Here is a 24580-nt window from a genome sequence, read left to right on the forward strand (position 1 = left end):
GGAGACTCCAGCTGCAGCGCGTCGCGCCGACGCTCCTCGGCTTGCTCCGTGGCGCGGCTGCTCGCGGCGCGGCTGCGGAGGATCGGAGACCAGCTGGAGAAGAGCTGGACGGCCGAGGAGGAGGAGGAGACGGCGGCCGGCCTGGGCAGCGGGGCGGCGGTGGTGGTGTTGACGGCGGCCGGCGGGCGCGGCACCCTCAAAGGCTTTCTGTGCCTCGCGGTGCACGTCACCTTGCTCGTGCTGCTCGGCACGAAGCGACACCTGTAGGGCGCGAGGCGGCGACTTCCGCAACAGGTGAGTCCCCGCCAGCGCTAAACAGATTGCACGTTTTCAACTTTTAAATTCTTTAAAATGTAACCTATTTTTTAGAGGCTGTCGGCGCTTTAGACGGCGACTCGTTTAATTTTTATTAATTTTATTCAACAGTGCAGTGAAAGGAAATGCAAGGGAAAATGTCCCAAAATTGTTATTCATGCATATTTTCAACAACACATGCTAATCCGATCTGTAAATCATTAGTTTTGATAGGCACCTAGTTGACAATATGTTATATTATTTATATGTATATATATATGTATATATATATGTATATATATATATATATATATATATATATATATATATATATATATATATATATATATATATATATATATAATAAACAGATAATTTGCTGATTGCTTAATTAGTGGCTATACTGACATCTTTGTCTCTGCAGGGCTAATGTTATTAGAACATTTTTGATGAGTGAATATGTTCCTCTTACTGCAGGTTGGTGCCTTTAAAAAAAAAAAATCACCCATGCGGAACAGCAAACGGGCTTACATCATTTTCACTCAAAGCAAGAGATGCAGAAGAGGATGCTGTTGCTGGAGAACTGATGCGCACAGACTGAAGAGGACAGATCGATGGCCTTAAAGATTTCGTATTCCAGGGTTGAAGGCCGACTGAACTCCCACTGTGGATGGACGCGGAGATAAAAACTGACAGACTCGGCAGTTGTCCTGCCCCCCCCATCTCTCTCATTCTGTCATCCCATTTACAAAACAAAACAGTGATGTAATCCTCCCCTGGTACCAGTGAAGGGAAAAGCTTACTAACGGTACGCCTTTGAATGTTTTCTCCTCCGACGATGCGAGTGCATCAGGGAAAGTTGGATAAAACTGATAAGATACGGCATATATATATATATATATATATATATATATATATATATATATATATATATATATATATATATATATGGCTGCAATTATAAAGGAAACCTTTAAAGATGCACTGAAATACACTTGTTCTAAAGCTCCACAATGCACTGTACTTTTTTAGATAAGCTAAACTCTCTTTGTAAACGTGTAAATTACGAAGGAGGCTTTTATAGGTGTTTTTCTTGTTGTTTTTTTTACAGTGTTTGGATCCTGTTTACACATTTGTGTATGCTTTACTACCTGTTGGGGCTGTCCTATGTAGCGTTTCACCCTAAACAAAGATGCTGGACCTGTGTACAAATGCTTTTATGCCGTTTGTAAATGCCGAGAATAAGCTTTTTCTCATGTAACGTGTTTTGTATAAACTGGGCTCTTTTTATGTCAAATATTTCTTATGAATTTCCAGCAATGACGACAATAAACAATGAAAGATGTCCCTCTCAGGTCGTCTTTAATGGCAGCATGCTTCACAAGAACGAACAAAACTATGCTGCTCACAATAAAAACGGAAGCAAAATGCGAAGTTCTCATTTAGGCAGATAAAATCGAGTAAAAACGTGGAATAAATTACAGCTTTCAACAACCAAGCATGCAGAGATGTTGAGTTTCATGAAAACCTGATTCAGAATGTCAACAGCAGCTTCCAAAAAAAAATAATATCCCTGGAAGAAGATCACAATTTTAAAGCAGTGTCAATTCTGTACCCGGTCATTCTCACAATATTTTATATGATCAGAGAAAATATGTTACGAACCTATACAGCGTGGATGATTAGATTTGTGCATGTGTACCCTCATTTAGTTTGTCAAATAGTAAATGCTACTATTTTTGCTCATCTTGAATGACATTTTCACCACGGCACCGTCTTAACTTGCTCCAGAGCACGCCCCCATCCCTTTGATCCTGGGCATCCTGTCAGAGCTCAGTATATCTGGAAGTGAGCGGACGTGGTGCCGTCCTTCCAGCACCGCAGGGCCTCGACGACAGTGGAGCGGCACAGCGGGCACGTTCTCTCGCGGTCGAACCACAAACACAGGCACTCCTCACAAAACACATGCTGTGGAGGGGCACAAAGCACAAGCGAACGTCACTGTTGCTACAAAAAAGCAATTTGGCCTCTTAAAATCCGTTATCAGCAGCTTTTTTTGTTTCCCACGTGACATTTCGAGCTACTTTGCACCTTCGAATATTAATCACAGATGATTACTGTGAAGAAGTGAAACAAAAGTCGATCGCTATGTCCGTTAAGCTTCTAAAAGCTTTTTACTCAACATGCAACATAAAGCATAAAACTAAACCCAAAATGCACCATGTCAGGCAAATTCTTGTTTAATATGAGTTAAGTTCACATGATAACATTTTTATTGACTTTTTTTTGCAGCAGCAAAATGTCTGAGGCCCAAAGCAATCTGGAGCAGGATTTTGTTGAATAATACATCTATACCATGCTGCTGTCAATGTGAACAAGCCCCCCGGCTTCCTACGCAGAAAAACATCCCCACATCCACCAGAACCCCTCTGCCTCTATCTATAAATTATGTGTAACATTGATTTTCACAATTGGTTCATAAAAACCTAAGGACAGCTTGAAAAACAAATGTTTACAGTCAAATTATGATTTGCTCGGTTACTATTCACAAATAATCAGAGTGAGCTGGCGTCAATAATTTTTCAAAGATTGCCTTTTTTTTTTTTTTTCGTCCTTTTTGGGCATCTTAGGCAAACAGCATGGTGGGTCTGGTTGCCTTATGGCGTGAAAGGCAGATTTTCTCTAACCTGACAACAGCCAGCTGTATGTATCGCTCCGCCTAGCTCCACTCACATACATCTGGGACACCGCCATAGGCATTGCCTTTACTGAAGGCTGGGCCTTATCAATAATCCTTGCATATGATTGGATAAGCCACTTGTCTGTCATCTTTATGAACGTGCTATTTCAACCAGTCACACCGAAGCTAACCCGTGACGCTGATGAGACCGACGCCGGAAAAAAAAAACCTTTTTTTTTTTTTTTATGTGTTTGCGGCTCTAGTGCAGGGTTTCCCGCAGCGCTATCTTGGCGAGGCGGCCGCGGAAAACGTGTCGTACACCCCCCCCCCCCCCCGCTCCGCGGAGAAAAAGTCATCCACCCACCCCCCCCCCCCCCCCCCGCTCGGCGAGTCGGTCCGCCTCGCATAAGCAAATCCATGCGGGAAACACTGCAGTGGCACACCTTTTATTGACAGTGAGCTGACAGGAAGAGGGGGAAGACAGGCAGCAAAGCGCCGCGGGTCGGAGTCGATCCCGGGCTGACCGCGTTGAGGACTAATAGGCCTCCCAATATGGTTAGCGCTAACCGCTAACCGCTCCGGGGCGCGTCCGCGCCCCGGAAAACAAAACTTGCCAAATCCGGTCGGGAGAAGGGCGAAAACATGGTTTCCACCAACAAAAGCCTTCAGAGCCGTTCTCTGATGTTCTTTTAATGAAACAATATCAGATAGATTGGACAACACGGAGGAAATAGCAGCATCAATGCTAACGCTTGCTTCCTCGATGCGAGCCGCCATTGTTGTTGGAATCTCACGGTGGCTTCTCCACTACGTCACATCCATGAAACACCCGCCCTGCGTCCTGATTGGCCAGACCAAAAATTTGGTTAGGGAAATCATTTTCAATGAGCCGTGTCCCAGATGTATGTGAGTGGAGCTAGGCGGAGCGATACATACAGCTGGCTGTTGTCAGGTTAGATTTTCTCTGTAACGGTGGGAAATTAGTAATTTCCACAGTTGCCCAGTTGATATCTGGTTCAGGCACCAGACTAGACAAAACCTCACAGTTTTAAAGAGACAACAAAGAAGAAAAAAAAACAACTGATTTAAATAGACACTATTATAAATAGAAAAAAACTAAATTACAAGACTATTCATATCATAATTGTGCACTTAAAGTAATTTGAGCATTCATATTATAGGGTATTGTTATCGCTGCGACAGACTGGCAATCTGTCCAGGGTTGCCTCTCGCCCATTAACAGCTGGAGATAGGCACCAGCACCCCTCGCATCCCCAACAGGGATAAGTGTGTAGGAAAATGGATGGATGGTTTTGTTATTGTTGCATGATATATGGTCTGTGTGTGCATATAACTGTGTGATTATGCCTGCTTCCATGCATATATGTTCCCTGTGTGTGTGTCTTTGTACTTGAATAAGCATAAATATGTAAGGAAATGTTGTCCCTCTTATGAACTGGTGAGTGGAGTCCCAGAGGGGCTACAGAGCATGGTGGCGGCAGCGTCATGCTGTGGTGATGTGTTTCTGCATCAGAAACCGGGGAACCTGTACATATAGACAGCAGATCTAGTTGGATTCTTCAACAAAAACCTGCTCCAGGTGATGCACATGATCAATCGTCCAACATGATGACGACATGAACGGTGGAGCTAGATAAGGGAGCAGTCTGTCAATGTCTTGAGTGCCTGGAATTAAACCAAACTGCACATGCCTGGAATGACCAAACGGGGACGTCTACCAACATTGTCCATCCAATCCGATCCAGCTGGAGAGGATTGGGCGGATGAGAACGGTAGAAAAGACCAAAAACAGGTGTGTCCCAAAGCTGTTGATTCATACCCAAGAAGGCTTAAAGCTATAACCGCCGCCAAAGGGCAAAGTATGAGGCAGCGGCTGTGAATGGTAATAAAAAAAGATTCAAGTTTTGTCTTTTATTTTTTATTTAATTAATTTTCACCATCATTAGGGGGTATTTGAGGTAGAATCTAGAGGAAAACGTGAATTAATTCCATTATGAAAGAAGGCTGCAGCATAAAATGTGGAAAAAAAGTGAAGCGCTGTGGACACTTTTTTGTTGTGCTGTAACTTTCAGGTGCAGGGACTGAATCAACAGGGGGCAGTAAACTTCTATGTCATCGCCGATGCTTGTCCCCAAAAGTCTGCGTGCATCATTTATAGTTCATTAGAGAATTTAACCTTCCCACCTGACAGATGAGGGCGATGGGATCTTTGAAATCGCCCTGACAGATAGCGCACACATCACCAGCCTCGCTGCACAGCTGATTGCTGGCCCTGACTCCGTAACTCTGAAAAGGGGCAAAAAAATAAAATAAAAAATCTTTCAACCCGAGCGTGTGAAAATAAACCATTTTGATAAAAACTCAAGTTTAAATGTACAGAGAAAAACATTACAATATCATTAATGGACATGTGGATGACATGTATCTGGGGTGAGGCTGACCTGGGAGCTGCAGAACATTACCAACGCCTTGCGTATTGCAGATACTCGTCCACAGACGTCAAAGGACTGCAATCAAAGAGGACAAGGTGCAATCAGTTTTTTTAAACCTCGATGATAATCACGGACGCACACGAGCCGCATGTGAGAATGCTAAGACCCGACACAACCTTTCTCTAAGCAACCTTTTTCCTGGAAAGCTGGCCGCCTCTGCCGTTCGTTTCTTCTTTGTTGTGAATTCTGATCTGATAAAAAAAGATCAGGGTGTGCTTACAGATGGGCGTCAGGTCGGTTCAGATGTGGGACAAGAAGCCCTTTTGTAACTTTGCGTATGAAAACGTGTAATTTATCTAATCTTTTAAAGCTAAAGTACTCTGAGAATAAACCTCTGCTTTCCTTTATTGGTGAGTAAAATACAGAGGCAAAAATCAACTGCTATAGATGTAACACTTTGAAGATGTGTCCAGATTATTGTGTGCAGCACAACGATCGCTGTTATATTAGATAACTTTGTTAAAATGTGCTCCGTCAGAAGAAGTATTACAAACTGAAGCAGCATTAACAGGCAATGAGCCGAGCGTAAAGCCTCTAATACATTCAGAGCACAATCTATACTGTTGAAACTGGATATTTGTATACACTGTATAAAGAAAAAAAAATCTTAGAATATTTTTGTTGCTGTAATAACTTTAATAACCGGAATATCGCCAAAATTAGAAAGATTCTGTCCAGGGGTGATGCTGAAAAACTAGTCCATGCATTTGTCACTTCGAGGCTGGACTATTGTAATTCTTTACTATCAGGAAGTCCACAAAATGCAGTACAAAGCCTTCAGGTGATCCAAAATGCTGCAGCGAGAGTTCTGATGAAAATCAACAAGAGGGATCATATTTCTCCAATTTTAGCTTCCCTTCATTGGCTTCCTGTTAAATCAAGAATAGAATTTAAAATTCTTCTTCTAACGCATAAAGCCCTTAATAATCAAGCTCCATCATATATCAGAGCTCTGATTACCCCGTATGTTCCTAACAGAGCACTTCGCTCTCAGACTGCAGGTCTGCTGGTGGTTCCTAGAGTCTCTAAAAGTAGAATGGGAGGCAGATCCTTTAGCTATCAGGCTCCTCTCCTGTGGAACCAACTCCCAGTTTTGGTCCGTGAGGCAGACACCCTGTCTATTTTTAAGACTAATCTTAAAACGTTCCTTTTTGACAAAGCTTATAGTCAGAGTGGCTCATGTTACCCTGAGCTACCTCTATAGTTGTGCTGCTATAGCCTTAGGCTGCTGGAGGACATCAGGGCCTATTTTTCACACTCTATTGAGTTCTCCTGTTCTCCAGTCTAATGTTCTCCAGTTTTGCAATGCATTGCATTGAAATTACTGTTGTCATTTCAGCTTTTAACTTTTGTTCTCTCTCTTTTTTCTTAATAGTAGGTACACCTGGTCTGACATTCTGTTAACTGTGACATCATCCAGGGAAGACAGATCACCCCCTATTACCATCTAATGTAGAACAGATTACTAGATCAATGTGTGCTTCTGTGCTTTTTTGTTTCTCTTGTTGTGTCTCTGCTCTGTCTTCTGTAACCCCAGTCGGTCGAGGCAGATGACCGTTCATACTGAGCCTGGTTCTGCTGGAGGTATTTCCTTCCCGTTAATGGGGAGTTTTTCTTTCCACTGTCGCTTCATGCTTGCTCAGTAAGTGGGATTGCTGCAAAGCCATGGACAATGCAGACAACTCTCCCTGTGGCTCTACGGTTTTTCAGGAGTGAATGCTGCTTGTCAAGACTTTGATGTAATCAACTGGTTCCCTTATATAGGAAATGTTTTGACCAATCTGTAAAATCTGACCCAATCTTTATAATCTGATTGATTTTGACTTTGCAAAGTGCCTTGAGATGACATGTTTCATGAATTGGCGCTATATAAATAAAATTGAATTGAATTGTTCAAATTTTGAAATGTAAAAACAATTTCAATGTAATTGGTAGAATTGCCTCTTAGATTGTGAGACCTGGGTCGAATGTTTTGGGTATATTTCCACAAGATTCAAACAATAGCTTGCTTGAATTTGGACCCGTTCCTCCGGACAGAACTGGTGTCACCGGGTCATGTTAGAAGGACGCTGTACTCGCACACAACCTTTCGAAGTATCTGTGGGGCTGAGATCGGGGCTCCGAAATACTGACTGTGTTGCAGAACAGCTTTATGACTGATTTAGAAGACTCATCAGCGTCCAAGCTGGAGCTTTTGGGTGGAAGTCTTGTGACGTCGCTTCAGTATTTGTTCGTTCTTTCCTCATGACGCCATACATTTTGTGAAGTTTACCAATCAATCCTGCGTCAAGACCCCCACACAACATGATGCTGCCAACCCATTACTTTACAGCTGGAAAGGTGTTGCCAGAGTTACAAGCTTGCCCTTTTTCCCACTAAATTTAACATTGATTTTTATAGCCAAACCCTTTCATTTGAGAATTAGACCCAAGGGAACTGCTCTAAAAAGCTGTATTTTTGTCCCTGGGTGGATTTGCACAACTGCCTTTCTATGATATGTAATGGCTTCATGCTCTCTGATCGATCTTTCTTTCCATATACCTGAGACCATGGGAGTGACTGGAACACCCAATTTTGATAATGTGTATGGCTGAGTGAATACCTTTGAAAATATAGTGTATATGATGAATGCACTGAACTTAAATAGCACTTTTCCAGTCATACAGACCACTCAAAGCGCTTGTATATCCACAAGTGTCTCCATTTACCTCAAATTAGAAGCCTTGACATTATCATCTGGCTTTTATCAGATGACCCGAAGGTAAATCCCCAGGTTCATTGTTTTATACTTAGTAAAAAGAAATAATTTTGGTAAGTTCTACTGAAGAGGAAAATAATTTGATGTCGGACAGCGAAGGAAATGAAAGGTAGTCGTTTAATGCAGTGAACGTGAACATCCGGTTTCAGCCGTCTGCTTGAGGCTCTTGTTGTTAATCTTCTCAGCTAGTTGACATCCAGACTCCTGACATCCAGCTGAAAGTTTAAATACTTTGCAGTAGAAAACTTAAATTCAAAAACAGCATTAATAGTGAAGTTATACGTAGTCTGCAATCACACCAGCTTTTAAACTTGGTCTTTTGTGGTTGAAACATGTAGCTTTACTTTCACTGCCTTCTGCTTGGATCGGCAGCGACCTGTCTTAGATGCTGCGTATGATAAACTTTTTTTTTTACCAGCTTTTTTTTTTGTCTTTTTTTGTGTGTGTTTAGTAACCAATGGTGGCTGTGGATAAAAACTAGAGATCAGAGATAACAACACTGCAATAAGCCATACTAAAAATACAAATTAAATTTTTCGCTGTTAGATTTTTTTGTCTAGTCAATCCGGTCGAAATTCCTTTGTCTGCTTATTTTTCTCCAACAAAACTACTAAATAATAATAATAATAATAATAAAAAAAAACATGTGACAATGTTCCTTCGCAGCACCATTGTCTCCTGTTGTTGTCTGTTTATATCCATTTGTTTGAGTGACATTCACACACTGGTTTAGCTGCCAGTGGAGTGACTTTCATCTACAAGCATTAGAATTAATCTGATTGGATGACGAGGGATTAAAAAAAAAAGACCTGATTGGCTACAGGCACAGAGAGCATTCTTATCTGACTTTTACCTGATCATCAGAGCAGCTTCCTGATTTTTTATCCACATTGTTATTTATTTTACTTCATCTATGAAACAGATAGAATGTATTTTTGGTAGCTTACTTGAATTTTAATTTGATCTAAATACCTTTAATACTTTTAAATTAGTTTTACTCCTATCGTAGATTTCATAATCATCAATTTTTCTGTTTTTCTTTGCTATGGTTCTAAATTTATATATATATATATATATATATATATATATATATATATATATATATATATATATATATATATATATATATATATATATATATATATATATATATACACGTCGCCTCAGTATTTGCACATAACGATCTTGCCACCTATTTTGTGAATGGACGTGAATGTGAGTGTATATATGTGTGTGTGTGTGTAATGTGTGTGTGTGTGTGTGTGTGTGTGTGTGTAATGTGCTTAATAATGTGTAAATTGCTCTATAAATAAAATCTGACTGGGTGTAGTGAGGCACAAATCTGGTTTGTATTGACCAGTTCATATTTTCCCACACTGACGCCAACAGGCGTCAACCCTGTTGACCAGATCACTTCTACACTCAATCTGTAGAATCACTTAAATCAACAAAGACATGATATTTACAACACTATTCTACAAAAAGAGAACAGATAAAGCTCCTTTTGTACTGAACCACAGGTCTGCCATCTACAGCTCCAGAGCTGCAGAGCTGCTCTTTGGATCTTCAACAATAGCTCGTGTTAACTTTGGCTAAATTTTGTTGTATTATAAAACCAACTGTTAAAAAAAAAAAAATAGGAAAGCCGGTTCCAGCATATTTTTCTCATTAGGTTGGAACAGCAAACAGGCTTAAATCAGAGGCAACCGGACTTTTGTTCAGTTCTTTCTGAAAACGTTTCAACGCCTATCCAGGAGTCTTTGTCAGTTCTGGTGGCTCACACTGAGCAACCTGCAGTTGGTGCGCTGCTGTTTTTAAAGTTAATGGAGGCCCATCCTCCTAGGCGTATTTTTAGTCAGATACAAATCATTGACCAACCGTCACTGTCCCGGGTCGTTAGAAGCTATTGCTGGGTGTGAGTGGAGGACTTGGTCACCTGAATCATGAAGAGATTGCTGATGGAATCTCTCTGGAACGTGTTGGAGGATCTGTAAACACTGGGGAGTTGGAAGCTTACCTCCCCCTCTGTTTAGTGATTTATTTTCTCTTTTGACCAAGATGGCTTCTTTCCCCTTTATCCCCTCTTCTAAACCATCTGTTCTCTCTGTCCTAAATCTGGACATCATTGTCGTCAAAAGAGTGCCCTTTGTTTTTGAGGTACCAGTGGACTGCTGAATGTCTCCCTGAGCTGCTGGCCCTCCTGTGCTGCTCCATGCGTTTATATAGCTGTTGTTTAGTTTCTCCAATGTAGGAGTCTGAGCAGCAGAACTGACAAAGACTCCTGGATAGGTGTCGAAAGGTTTTCAGAAAGAACTGAATGAAAGTCCGGCTAGCTCCGGTTTAAACCTGTTTGCTGTTGCGATGACCCGGATAACTGAGAACTTGCACAGGCATTAGCTTCGAAAACTGTCTAATTTTTTTTTTAACATTACTTCCCACACTTAATATTGTATGAAAGAAAACACATTATTCCTGTTTTTGCACAAGTTTAACATTTCTAATTATTTTAATACCTAGAAAGATTAATACAAATCAGTTTTTTTTTAAATGATAAATTTCCCATGATAAATATTTATCAGACCTGTCCAGGGTGTACCCCGCCTCTCGCCCATTGACAGCTGTAGATAGGCACCAGCACCCCTCGTGTCCCCAATTGGGATAAGCGTGACTGAAAATGGATGGATAGATATTTATCAAAATGTAGAGGTTGTCTTTTTTCAACACGTTATGTAACATTTAAAGGAGTTTTATTTAGCAGCACTGGGAACAGAAATGGTTCTTTGGATTTTAAGGGTTGCAGACCTCTGGAAGGTAAACCTTAAAAAATAAAAATGTTGTATTGCTTTCTCCCTTTTCTCTCCTCTTTCTTTTACAGCTTTTCTCCATTTTAGGCACTTTGTCTTGTCTGTTTCTGTCCTTTTATTTTCCTCTTCTACCTTCCTGTTTCGGTGACCATTTAACATGAAATAGTTCCAGCATAAATTCTAATAAAGCTTCTTGCACATATAAATCAAGCAGCGCAATACAGCAAAAGCAGTAGTGAAAGTAAAACCTGCTGGGCTCTGTTTGGCATTAAGACAACAATTCTTAAAGCTACATTGCCAGACAGGACACTAAAAATAGTAATTTAGTGATGTGAAAGAGTCTTTTTCTTTAGCATCTCTGTTCTGCAGAAATAATCATGTAATTAGCAGTGCATTATTCTATGTCTGTATAACAACACCAGTAAAGTGTGGCTTTTGGTTGGAACATGACAAAACATTCAAGGGATATGGACAGTTTTGCAAGACACTTTTTCTGCAGCTCTACAAACTCAAAAGCTTTTTTAAAATATGAATACATTTCAGTTTCAGCGCATTTGTTTGGAAATCGGCGGGTCACAACCTTCCGCCTACCCGATTCTGCAGCTTCCTGATCAGATGATCTTGTTCATTTAAGCTCGACTGTTGGCCAATCGTCCCACTGACACAATGCTGACTAAGCAACAGATGCAGATCAGCGTACTCTAATAACGAAACACTGCCATGGGCCGATGTTGGAAAACACCTCAACACTCACAGGAAACCGTACAACTGATTCAGTTGTATCAATAACAACATCTGTTGAATCACTGCTGTGTGAAAAAAGTTCGGACCTGACTCCGAGCGCACATATGCGTGACAACACAAACCTCAGCGTCACTTGCACCATCCAGGGATTCATACATTTAGGTCCTACGAATGGCAACTCAACTTTGACTCAGCGCTTTAAAAATACTTTTAGGCTTCTTTATTTGAACGGAGCTTGCTGTGACCTCCGGGAAACGTGCCCTCGTGTTCCTCTCCAACCAGTGGCTGAGCGTTTGGCCTTGGCAATCCATTTCTATTCTGGGACAAAAGACTGCCATGGATTCTTTTTATAGATTTGGTTTGGATGAGTTTGCTGGTCAGTCAAGCACGGCGACGACACAGCCTTTAACCTGTTAGCGATGATCCCGGCAACGCCGGAAGGTGTAAAGTCCTGCTGCAAAATGAAATCAACATTTCCATGAAGACTGTCAGCACTGGTTCCACCAACTGTGGAAACTGCACACTGGACCTTAAGCAACTACACTGCAAAAACGGATCTAAAAACAAGTAAAATGTTCTTAAAGTTAGTCTATTTGTCCTTGATTTGAGCCATTAAATAAGATTATCTGCCAATGGAATGAGTATCTTTACCCCTAAATAAGATAATTAGACATCTTGCACTTAAAATAAGATGATGGAGATGAATTGTTCCTATTTTAAGTGAATAAAAAGGAACAATTTGAAAAATCAAATAGTCTTATTTACCTGCTCAAATCAAGGACAAATACACTAATTTCAAGAAAATGTTACTTATTTTTAGTTCTGTTTTTGCAGTGTAGGGTTCTGTTCCCCTCAACTCTTCCTCCAGACTCTGGCACTTTATTTCCCAAATTAAATGCAAAAGCCAGTTTCAGTCGAAAAGAGGAATTTGGAACCAATGAGCAACGGTCCAGTCATTTATCTTTTTAGGCCAGAACCTGATTCAGCAGCAGCTTAACACAGCTGGAGCCCACGTCTTGGATAAATCCATGTGTGTGATTGTTGCTTGCGAACCCGTTACTACCACGCCTTTTCCTTCCACTCAACTTTCCATTAATATGCTTTTGAATAGTCAGCGTGATGAGCAATAACTTGCTGTGGTTAAACCCTACTTGTGACGGGTGCTGGTGACTCCGCTCGAAAATCAAGTTAAGAGGGTTTTTTTTACGGGATTTGTAATAATTTTATAGCCATACCTTGGCTATAATGTCAGATTTCTCAAATAAAAGTAATGTTTGCTGATGCCACACACTCTTCTAATCATCTGAGATTCTACATTTTGGGTTCAATATGCTGCGCGGCTCAAGCTGAGCATGAGTCCAAGTCAGTACTAAAGACCGCGTTTGCAGCTTAAGTGCAATGCTTGCTTCCAAAGATCTGACATAAAAGCACCAAAACAACATCCTCGCTCCCAGCTCTTGCCTACCTTGCAGAGGCTGTAAATGATGATGAGCGCCGCTCCCAGGAAGTAACTGTTTGACGGGTCTTCGCCCATGATGTACTTGTACCACAACTGCACCGGCACGAGGGCCCGAAACAGTTGGCTCAGCTCCTCGATCAGAAGGTAGAACTTCCCCTGGAAGAGCAAACAAACTTAGCAACTAGCGGGGTACGTTTATGAACAACCAATCAAAAAGTGAACGAGCGAGAGCAAGTTTTTTTTTTTTTTTGTTCTTAACTTTTGGAAAATATGAGACCAAATTGATGACAATGGGCTGTCTTTGTTTGGGCCGTCAAAAAAAAAAAAAAACCCGGAAAGAGCTGCGCCGCTTCGGGGCCTTCTTCTATCTAGTCAAGAGCAGTGTGGTATTAAAAGCTTAAAACAGCACGCCTCCGGCCCAAACATGGCCGCTGTCCAGATCGCAGCAGCTTCACAGCAGTACAGGCAATTTCCCTGCACTGCGAGGGAAACTGGCAGCGCCTCTTTCCACCTGCTACCCGTGTGCCCACTTAAAGCCCAGCCCTATGGGGGGCTCGCTAACTGTCTTTGAAGGGCCTCCCCCCCCCCTAATAATCACAGAAAAGAAACAGTCTTCTGTCCCTACAGCTACAAAGTGCATTAAGTGAGTTGGGGAAATTTAAAAAGGTGGCTAAGCAGGCCACAGAGGTGGCTAAAGGAAGGCAAACTTGATTCCCCACTGGCCCCTGTGGCATCCCAGCTCGCATAATGACTTCATGCACGGGAGAAGACAAAGATTGATGACTGTAGGGAAAGAGGCACGAGCCGGCAGGTCGGTAGGGGAGAAAGACCTCTGCTAACTGCTAATTCATCTTCCTTATTGTTTGCCTTTTCCTCGCGTCCCACGGTGCCAATCACGCCCACGCGAAAACCGTCAAATTTAAAGTTTGGACACAAGCCAGTCGCTTTGAGTAAGCTGCGCCTCGGGCCCTGTTTGAGCAGTTTCCTGCCTGTTAGATTTATTTATGAGTGTAGTGGACATATCTGTGCTTTACTTCGAAAGGCTTCCATTATGAATCAAAAGAACAGGAATGGCCCAGCCATTACATGTATCCCTTTGTATGCTCTTAAAGATGTTTGTCAGTTTCTTTCTTGTAAAGAAACGCATTCGTTTGTGGTTTTAATGACAAACAATATTACAACGGTCCTTCCTGGTGGAATCTTGGGAATGTAATTTTTGTAATAGTACCTTCTGTATTTGTACTTTCATTGGAATCCCCGATTTCTTTTTATCCTTCTAGATCCAAGGTAATCGTCTAATTATAACAAACATAATGTAATAGTTTCAAAAGGCCTTAGTGGATTTTCTAGATTTACTTCTAAAGACACAACAAGCAGTGAGAAAAATGGTAGCAACCAGTGTTAAAAGGCAAGATATATTTTAGAACCATAAAATGCCTAAATCTTTATAATAATAATCATCTTTGTTTGTCATCACAGCTTTGTATATTCCAATTAAACTTGTGCTCTGCATTTAACCGATCCCTCAGGGAGCCATGGGCTGCCATTGTGCGGCACTCAGGGAGCATCCTGCTGGTCTTGCTCATAAACCCAGTGGCAGGCTGTGGGATTCAAACTAGGCGCCCTGCTCTATCTAAACCCCTAGCCCACCACTCGCCTGGTTATTATTCACTTCAAAAGCACTTTTCGACAACAGAACAGCCCTTGCAGTAATGCCTCTTATAAAAAAAATAGGAAGTGAATATCCCAGCGGGATGATGATGTGTAATTTGGATCCCCCCGTGGTTGGACTACAGAGGTGCATTAAAAATAAAAATAAAGGAAAAACATAAAAGCTAGTTTTATTGTGCTTAGTTTGTTTTTGTTCTACATACTCAACAAAAAAACTAAACATGGAATATTACAATTAAAGAAATAAAGTAGTAGAAAATTGATTGTAAATATAAAAAAGGCTCCCACAATTTAGTCTTATTAAAAGAATTACATATAATTTATTACGTTTTTGAGTCAACTGTTATTGGTAAATCTCAGCAAATAAAACAGTAAAAACAGTAAATGGGTTCCTCTTTCTTCAGAAATGCCTGCTACTTCTTACCAACTGCCTGTGCACGTTGGTTCAATTTACACCATTCTTGAATCTAAGTCGGGGGCCTCTCAACATCCTTCTCTCACTTTGGGTACCCTGCCCTAAGGGGTGATGCGAAATCATTTGTGCAGGAAAATATTTTGCCTAAAACGCAACACGTAATAAAATTGATTAATTGTGTTGATCTTAAAGCAGACACATGCTGACTGCAATCATTGTGTTGAATCTTTGGTGAATCCCTGCAGTAAAGACATATAAACACTGACTGTGTGCTTTCTGTACAGTTTAGTAAAAAAAAATAAACTTGAAACAATTTGGGAGTCCCTAGAACCTAAAATGTTGCACTCCTTTATAAGGTTTAAACCCTGTATATGAAGTGCGTGCACGTGTGTGTGTGTGTTTGTGTATTAAGAGTGGAGGAAACAGGTAATGGTCCAGCTCCAGGGAGGGATGACCTCACCCCTGTAAACCCCTTGTGGGTAAATGAGCTCAGTTGCTTGCTGAAGTGGTTCCGATATGCCTACAGGTTTGTTTATCAGTGGAAAATGTAATCCTAATACCTTTTATCACCCCTCTCCTCCCTGCCGTCACCTTCTATCGGGCACCCGAACACACATGGACATCAAGAACCGCACGTGTGTATGTGTGTGTGTGTGTGTGTGTGTGTGTGTGTTTGCAGACATATTCTTTTGCCTCAGGCCAGAATAAACTCTGAAGCAGACACCTACATGAAAACAGCACACCTAAAGAGTACCATTTAAAAAGCTTATGAATACAAAACAGTTTCACACTGTGACCCTATGGCGCTTTCTTTACTCAAGGGAGATTCCCTTCATAGTGTAGAACGTGCCCCCCCTCGCCGATCATGAGCTCTTCACTGCTTGGAATGTGGGCTTTATGTCTTCATCTTTAAAAATGTGCAGTTATGAGTGAGTCTGGATCTAGCACCGTGTCGAAAGTTCAAATCCACTCTTAAGCAGTCTGAAAAACGGTGTTACACCTTTCACTAGCGACCAAAAAGAAAAATAGCTCCATTAAACTTCATCCAATGAGGTTTCATTTAATATCACACCACTTACACTTTACATGTTTATTAAAAAAATGTTGAAATCCCTTAATCAGATCAAAGAAAAATGAACTGGAATTAATGTCTCACTAACGAAGCAATTATCTAGACAAAAGTAAACTAAAGATCTGGAAACGACAAAGACCAGGCAGATACAGTTTCTAAAAAATAGTAAAGAAGGGGTCAAAAATGTAATAATAATAAGAAGAAGAAAAAAAAATATTGATAACTGAGTAGCATTTACTTTTATTTAGGCAATGGAAAAAATGTATCATACAGAAAGGATAAAACATGACTCAAGAGATTTTTATCTGACCCTCCTTTGCTAAAATGCCTGAGCCATTTCAAGCCATTAGAAATTATTAGTTAAGAGGTTTAATGGGACCAATTTAGTGAGCTGGTCAAGTCCCACCACGGCACACCTGCTACATTGTTTTTAAAGTACGTTAGGCTCAAGACTGACATTATATCATTCTTACCCTTGATTTGAAGGCCATGATGATCTTGGGCAGAAAGAGGACAAAGCACTTCAGGCCGATGGTGACATATTTAAGAACAAAGTCAGTGATTCCAACCACCCAGATCAGGTCAAAGAAGTCAAAGCTGTTGAGGTTGGGCTTTGCAAATATGAGGCTAGAAAAAAAAATATGTTAATTTAGACCATTTGTGGACAGAGTATGTTTTTTTTGTTTACACAGGACGGTGCATATGGAAGAAAAAAAAAAGGGTGAAAATGTGAAGTTTAAGCGCAACAAAAGAAACACTCTGAAAACAAAAGCCTTAAAAACATAAATTACTCACAGGACATGACCGACAAGAACTGTAACACTCCCTAAAGGAAATGGAAGTGAAAATAAAATACAAAATGATGGATCAGCATCAAAATAAATCAAAAACATGGGATGCTGGGTGAACACACACGCACACACCTACGACAAAAAGGAACCTGACCTGTGGTGCAGCTCCTCCTGGCTGAATGTGTAGTAGATATACACGATGTTCCCCCCGAGAAACAAGATGATCCACAGTGCAACAAATATGGATCGCTCCTCCTTAAAACATAGGTTGATAAATTAGCACAGTAAGTTTTAGAAATGTACTAAGACATTTGCAGGGGAATCAAAATTAAATAGTTTTCAGCATGATTTTTTTTTTTCCTGATCAGGTAATGTTTTATACAAGGTGCAAACAGGACACGCTGACGACAACACTCTTTGGTGTGGATGTCATTACCAAGGGAAGAAAATGCAATGTTTGCAACTTTAAGTATTAACAAATCTTTTGGAAATCTTATAATGCTAAGGACGGTTTAAAAAGTCAACCGTTTTGTCTTTGTGTTAAATTAGTAAAACCCCGGTTCATGACTTAAAGGTAACATATCATACAAAATCCACTTTCTTAGCTCTTAAATGCTAAATGTTGTGTACTCTAAGAGTGGCTAAAATTTTTATTTAGTCTCCTCAGGCGCTGTGTTTGTGTCATATTTTTCAAGCCGTTCAGTTTTGTTCTTCTTTCTAAACTTTTTAAAAATTAAGTCACAGTATTTGCTGCAGAACTCATAAACAAGGTGAATCTGCCATTTTTATTTTGCCACAGTTTTGTAGCCCAACCTGAAAGATGCCCAAGCTACAAGTGGATAAGTAAAAATGCTTGGTTATTGGACGTATCAATTCGCACAATTTATTTCACCATTCCCCTGCATACTACAAAAATGGCTGAACGGGGTGGAGTGGAATGCTCTGTGACCTGGAGAGGGGGCGGCGTATAAAGTACCTTTTCTAGATTTAAAGAGACAGCACAAAAACTCAGATGCACAACAGGCAACAATAACCAGGGATTCAGACCAAAGCATTGCAGTTCAAATTTGCACTGAAAAATAAAGATTATTATTATTATAATTACAAAGATTTATGTATTTTATGGCTCTGAAATACATTTTGCCTTTAACACTAGTCGTTACCATTTTTAAATGTTATATAGATTAACTGAATGATTTAAATGTGACAATTAAGGCAGTAAAAAGCATGTGTACCCTTTAAGGTAAGGATCTACTTTCTCAATCTACTCGATCTACTGTCCTGGTGTTTTTGTATTACTAGCTATGCTAACTGTGCTAATCATTATTATAAAATGCTCAAGCCATTTTCAAATATAAACTGGATGATCAACAGTAAAACTATGTTTTACGGCGACTGCTCTGTTACCCAGCAATGTCTTTGAGTTCTTAGAAAAGAACTCAAATCAGATAAAAAAAAAAAATAAAAAAAAATCAACACTGATAACTCAAGGTTTTACAAAACTGGAAATCAGAAATTAGTCACAAAATTCTAATTAGTGCATCTGTAGGGTTCTTTTTTATTTATTTTTTTCTACTTTATACCTGCAACCAAACATGGTTTGAAAAAAACAAGGCGAGTCAAAGGATGTTTGGATGGAAAATAAAAGGTATTTCTACTTACTAATCTATTAGCTGTTGTGGTTTTTATCTGACTCATAACATGAGGTACGTTTACAGATTATTAAGTTCACCTAAACTCCACAAATAATGATAAATTCATTTAGAGAGCATGTTGTCACCACTATCCTGTAATAACTTAGGCTTATATGACCCTGTCATTCACTGTTATAAATTATGGCACAAAGTAATAGATCGATAGGTTTTATAGGAATTAGATCAAAGTGAAAAAAAAAAAACGATTGTGTTTACTGCTGTATAAAATGTGCATAAATAAACATCGATAAATAGTTTTGTAAATAAAAGAAGAAGCTGATATTGCTTGTTTAAAAAAATAAATATTTTGTAGGGGAGGGGGGCCGTGGAAAACAAATAGATGGACACAAGTATTTCTAGAAAGTAATCTGTAACTTAAAGGTTTAACAAGTTATTTATGTCTGTAAGATCCTGTTTTTTTAAATCAAACCGGTGTAGGTACCAGATCGACTCGGGGCCCTGCGCCTTCTGATGACGTCACTATACATGATTAGTTTAACGTTTGCACAATTGCGCAACACATTGTGATTGATCTGGACAACTTACTAAAGTAATTATAGCGGGGTGTAGGTTTTATTCGACAGCAGGATTGCAGTTTGTAAACTGACAATTTTACGAAGAAATTCTCCATGGTCCTTGCACCTTCCGATGACGTCACATTATGGCAACGCCACTCAAATAAACTACATAGAGCCCGCGGTCTGTATTTGTAACGAATTAATTTTATTTAGTTAATTTAGCGGTTTCTTTTTTCTCAAAAGCTTCAGGCTTAAAGATGAACATAAAAAAATGTGAAATATTAGCAATTCAAAATAATCAACCCACTTTAATTAATAAAAAATAGGTAAAATATTTAGGTATAATGATTAACAAGGACCACACTAGAAATGATAGAACAAATATTCAAGCCATTTTACAAAAAAAAATAAATAAAAAAAAAAATCAAGAAATATTTGACAGTTGGCTCAATTTTTGGAGGAATATTGTTAACAAAAACGGGAGGGATAGCCCGACTAATTTATCCAGCATATATCTTAAATATACCAAATACTACAATAATTTAGTTTTTTTAATCAAATTCATCACAATTTCATCTGGAATAATAAAAAACATGTGATCAGAAAAAACAACATAGTAATATCAGTAGAAAAAAGAGGAATAAACGTTATTGATTTTAAAGTGATGCATGCCGTGATAAAATTAAAATGGCTGCAGACTTTTATTAAAAATTAAATGAGTTTATGATTTATTTTCCCTTTACAACTTTAAAAAAAAATTGGAGGAAGGAAATTTCTCTTAAGATGTAACTTAACTTTGATCCTGCAAAATTACCGATTAAATTGTCAGACTACCACACAAGCATTCCAAAAAGATGTTAAAAGTTGTCATGCCTCGATTAAGTTACTGTTAAATAACTGTAAATTAACTAAATAAAATTGATTTGTAACAAATAGAGACCGCAGGCATAATGTAGTTTGTTTGAGTGGAGTTGCCATATATTGACGTCATCGGGAAGCGCCAGAGCCAATCTGATACCTACACCGGCACCTGCTTTATTCTTCTGTGTCCTCACCACGCCTGGAGCTTTAGTAACTAAAAGCTTGACTTTTAAGTTTTCTTACCCTCAATGAAACTTGATGCTTGAATGTAGAATTGGCATAAGCGAACGTGCTGATCATCCCTACGCACACGGCGATCCCTGTAAGAAGAAAAAAAGGGCAGCGTGGTCAACCAACCAGACCATTGCTTAATGACTGCATTCAAAAGAGTTCCCTATGATTTCACCCACAGACATATATACGTAGACGCGTCATAGGGCGCAGGTTAGCACGTCAACATCACCGCCATATTGTATGTGGCAGAAAAAAGTTGAGTTCTGTTATTGTGAATATTGTTATTGTGAATATATATATATATATATATATATATATATATATATATATATATATATATATATATATATATATTTATTTATATGTGTGTGTGTGTGTGTATGTGTTATGAATATAAGGATCAATTTGTTAAATCTAAACATTGTGGTCTTCATTATTTCATAAAACCGTGTCACATGTGAACCTTTAGGAACAGACTTTTTGGGGGAGTATTAAAGAGGTAAAATTAATAATATGAGGAAAAAAAGTCCTAGGTCAATAAAGTAAAAATAAACAAACAAACACAAAAGTGATAATCTCATGATAAAAACATCATATTATGAGAATTAAGGGGGAACATTTCCAGAATAATCACTGTTTGCAAAATTATTTCACTCCTGGAGTAATAGGGCCAGGTTAGATTATTTTAAATATTTTTATTCTTTAGGAGAATAAATTCAGGAGAATGAAGATAAAGGGTTACGAAAATAAACTTGTAATATTACAAAATAAATACTACGAATACAAAGTATATTCAGAGATTAAAGTCCCTCTGATACTGTTTAAGTGACTGAGTAACTGCAGATTTGCCACATTTAAGATGGCGGACGCTCTGACGCATCGCAGCATAGGCAGAACCCGCCCAATGACGCGTCTACTCTTATATTATGTCTATGATTTCACCACCGAAATACCTAGTTTATGTTGAAAGCAAACTTTAGCCAGCAGGATGAGGATGAACGGAAAGCCCCTCTGCAGCCACGTGACCGCAGCCTTCAGCTCGGACAGAGCCGGGGCCGGGGTGGACGGGTCATCGGGGGCCTCCTCCCTGGAGCCGTGCCTCTCAGAGCCGGCCGCCGTGGCGGCCTGCTGGAGCAGCGACGGCGTCCTGTGCTGCAGGGGCTGGTGGTGGAAGTGGTGGTGGTGGTGGTGGTGCTGAGGCGGGCGGGAGAGGAACGGCCCGACCTCTGTCCGGTGGCCGCCCGCCTCTTCCCTGGAAGACGCGGTCATCTGGATGAAAACCTCGGGGGGCGAGCCCAGGACCAAGCCGGCCGCTTGCAGCTGAGCAGATGAGACGGAGCCGGAGGGGACGCCCACCAGGCCGGAGAACATCTGCTGGGGCGAGGCGGACGAGTCGGGCTTCAGGCAGTCAAAAACGCCGCCCTCGTCCAGACTGCTCTCCGACCCTAGCGTTTGGCTTCGGCTTCTAAATCAGAACGGATGGGAATTTTAAAGAAGCACTTCTCCTTTGGTATTCACATTACCTATTCATTTCAAAACACTTCTAACAGAGATTATCCGGAGTGTAACTGGGGATTTACAGGAGAATAATGGGTAAACCAGGCAGGCAGTACATCCCCTTGAAGTTTTCCCCAGTGGAACGCGTCTAGAAAACCACCTAAAGGAGGCTTAGATGGGGACACAAGCGAACCAACCACTCTGTGGAGCCAGCTCATTTAAGCCACTTGGATAGCAAACCTTGCATTTTTTTACTTTTACCACGCTACGATTAGACATATTGATGGCAAGAATAAACACAACCCTCTTTGTTTTCTCTGTAGAGAATGTGGCTTTCCACATTTTGAAAAGAGATCTTCATTGCCCACGACAGCAGCGTCAGGGCGAGCAGAAGCAGTGGACAGGGATGCGGCGTCTTCACAGGTAGGGAGAGGCTACGACTTACGGGGTAAAATACATTTATCTGCAAGGAGAAACCAAGCAGTTATCACAGATATTTTAGAATAACTCACATTCTAAAATATTTTTTATTTGTTTCAGGTAGCCCAGGGAGAAGGCCATGAGTCTGGGCAGAGACCAGGCTGCAGCACTGACAGTCAGCCTGTAGATATTTATTTACAGATGATTTTTGACGTCTGCATTATTTGCGTTTTTAAAGGAAGCAGGAACGCGTCGTGTCGTTTTTTTTTTTATCTTGATCGGTTTTGTTGCATCGCACTACAGTGCGGATTTTAGTTAGGTCTGGACGATATGGAAAAAAAGCATATCGACAAAATAGAAATCATGTTGATCGATAACGATAATTATCAACAAATTCAAAACATTTATTTTAAGTGCAGTCCTGGTGATTTTATGCTGTTGCTCGGCAACCTATTTTTAGATACAGAACACACAGACACTGAATTCAAACACAACCCTTTATTTAACCAACTTTTTACCAAAACTGCAAGTATTTTAAAAAATGAATAAGAACGCGTGTTCTCTGAACTCTTTGAAGGGGGCGGAGTTTCGTGACGGAGTGTTCCTGGATCTGCGTTGTGATTGGTTGGGAAGGATGTAATGACTGTAGTGTTAACCTACATGGCTAGAATGCAAAAGGTAGGAAAACTGTTATTCTTTCTGAACATTTTATTGACTCTTTTTTTCTGTCATCAATATACTTCTATCGATCGATATATATATCGTTATTGAATTATCGTCCAGCCCTAATTTTAGTATTGTGTCACTTTCAACGTTAATGCCAATAAATGTTAGCCTGGGTGCCATTCCGAACTTAGTCCCGCCCACAACGTTTTAGGTCGGGAAGTTCAAATTCTGACTAGAATTGAGTATGACCATGTCAGGCTAAATAAATGTAATTATGTGGCTTATTAATGTTCCCTTGTCACTCCCACTCCTAAACTTCCATGCCATGTGCCATGTTCAATTGATAACGGGATTTATACCATTTCCTTACGATTCCTGTAAGCAAAGAATTACAACCATTTGCTCATATGTATTTATTTATTCATTTGTTTTTTGGAAAGCGTTTGAGTGTCCAAAAAAAGCGCTATATAAGTTTGATGTATTATATTTATTAAGGTTGTTTTTTTTTGTGTTTTAACCAAACATCTCATGTCCAGTGTTTTCATTTGGCACATTATGGTCTGGCCACTTGCCCTGTGGATGTCAGAGGGTCATTATGTTAACTAAACCAGAGGTTGGAAGCTAAAACTTTTGAATTTGTTAGTTTAAAGCACTAAAGTCGGTCCCCAGGTGCTGCACTGAGGCTGCTGGTGATGATGTGGTTCCTCAGCCACTAAGGAGAGGTGCCATTGAAAGAGAGACAATGATTAAATCACTCAGCAGACCTGTGAGAAAACATGCCTCCCTCACTTCTGAGGTGATGCCTACGCCCTTGTAGGGCACCTGAGTGAAGAACCAGATCAACCATATTGGGTTACTATGTTCTCTCTTCCCATATCAGGAGGAGGGGTAAAAAAAAAAAAATAGAACTGCGTGCTTCGCTCCCACCTTTCAGAGGGCATGCCATCCGTGTTGCTGCTGTGTCTCCTCTGCATGGCATCACCACATGGCCCAGCCCTGAGGAGGTAAATAACAAAGCATCACGGGGTCATCACGGCTCATCCAGCTCGTTTTTAGGGCTTCGGCTTAGCTTCGTGCGTCCCACGTGCGCACGGCCGGCCCTGCGCGGCTACTTTACCTGCGTTGGCTTCGTAAATTACCCCTCTGTTTTAGCACCCGACATGGTTAGCATCAAAAAGCTGTGGCTCGGTGGATGATGATGATGACGATGATGATGCTGAGGGTTCGCTGGGAAAAACTTCCGGTGACGTCAGAGATCCGCGTTGGAGATACGTGCGGATGTCATTTGACAGTTAGATGTCAGGTTTCGCCGGGAAACGTTAACCGTCGTCGCTTTGAATGCTGGAAGCTTCCCGGACGTCGCCGTCGGTGGCCGCTACTAGCCGCCGTTAGCCGTTACTAGCTTGGCCTCGCAGCCACCGTTTGCCAAACGCTAATGCTAACGACAGCTAGCTGGTTAGCAGGCTAACAAAGCGAGCTTTTCTGATGA

The 24580-nt window shown here is 40.4% G+C and overlaps 1 protein-coding gene across 3 annotated transcripts; it reads right to left on the minus strand.

The window, feature by feature from the left end:
* Positions 1-1632: 1632 nt before the first annotated feature.
* rnft2 (ring finger protein, transmembrane 2) lies at positions 1633-24319 on the minus strand. Of its 3 annotated transcripts, XM_021309012.2 has the most exons (11): positions 24209-24319; positions 24019-24087; positions 21462-21973; positions 20518-20594; positions 17356-17456; positions 16884-17037; positions 13259-13408; positions 5437-5502; positions 5180-5281; positions 2128-2262; positions 1633-2088 (listed from the first exon to the last, which is right to left on the minus strand). In XM_021309012.2, the coding sequence occupies exons 2-10, from the start codon at positions 24063-24065 to the stop codon at positions 2128-2130; spliced, it is 1344 nt and encodes a 447-aa protein (XP_021164687.2). In that variant the 5' UTR covers positions 24066-24087; positions 24209-24319; the 3' UTR covers positions 1633-2088. The 3 variants fall into 3 exon arrangements, 2 of the variants coding, with proteins under 2 accessions (XP_021164687.2, XP_012705100.2); XM_012849646.3 differs by having other exon boundaries at positions 1633-2262; XR_002426855.2 differs by lacking the exons at positions 1633-2088; positions 2128-2262 and adding an exon at positions 5604-5678 and having other exon boundaries at positions 5242-5281.
* Positions 24320-24580: the final 261 nt, after the last annotated feature.

This window comes from Fundulus heteroclitus, chromosome 12 (genome assembly GCF_011125445.2).
Source record: "Fundulus heteroclitus isolate FHET01 chromosome 12, MU-UCD_Fhet_4.1, whole genome shotgun sequence".
Classification (NCBI taxonomy): Eukaryota; Metazoa; Chordata; class Actinopteri; order Cyprinodontiformes; family Fundulidae; genus Fundulus; species Fundulus heteroclitus.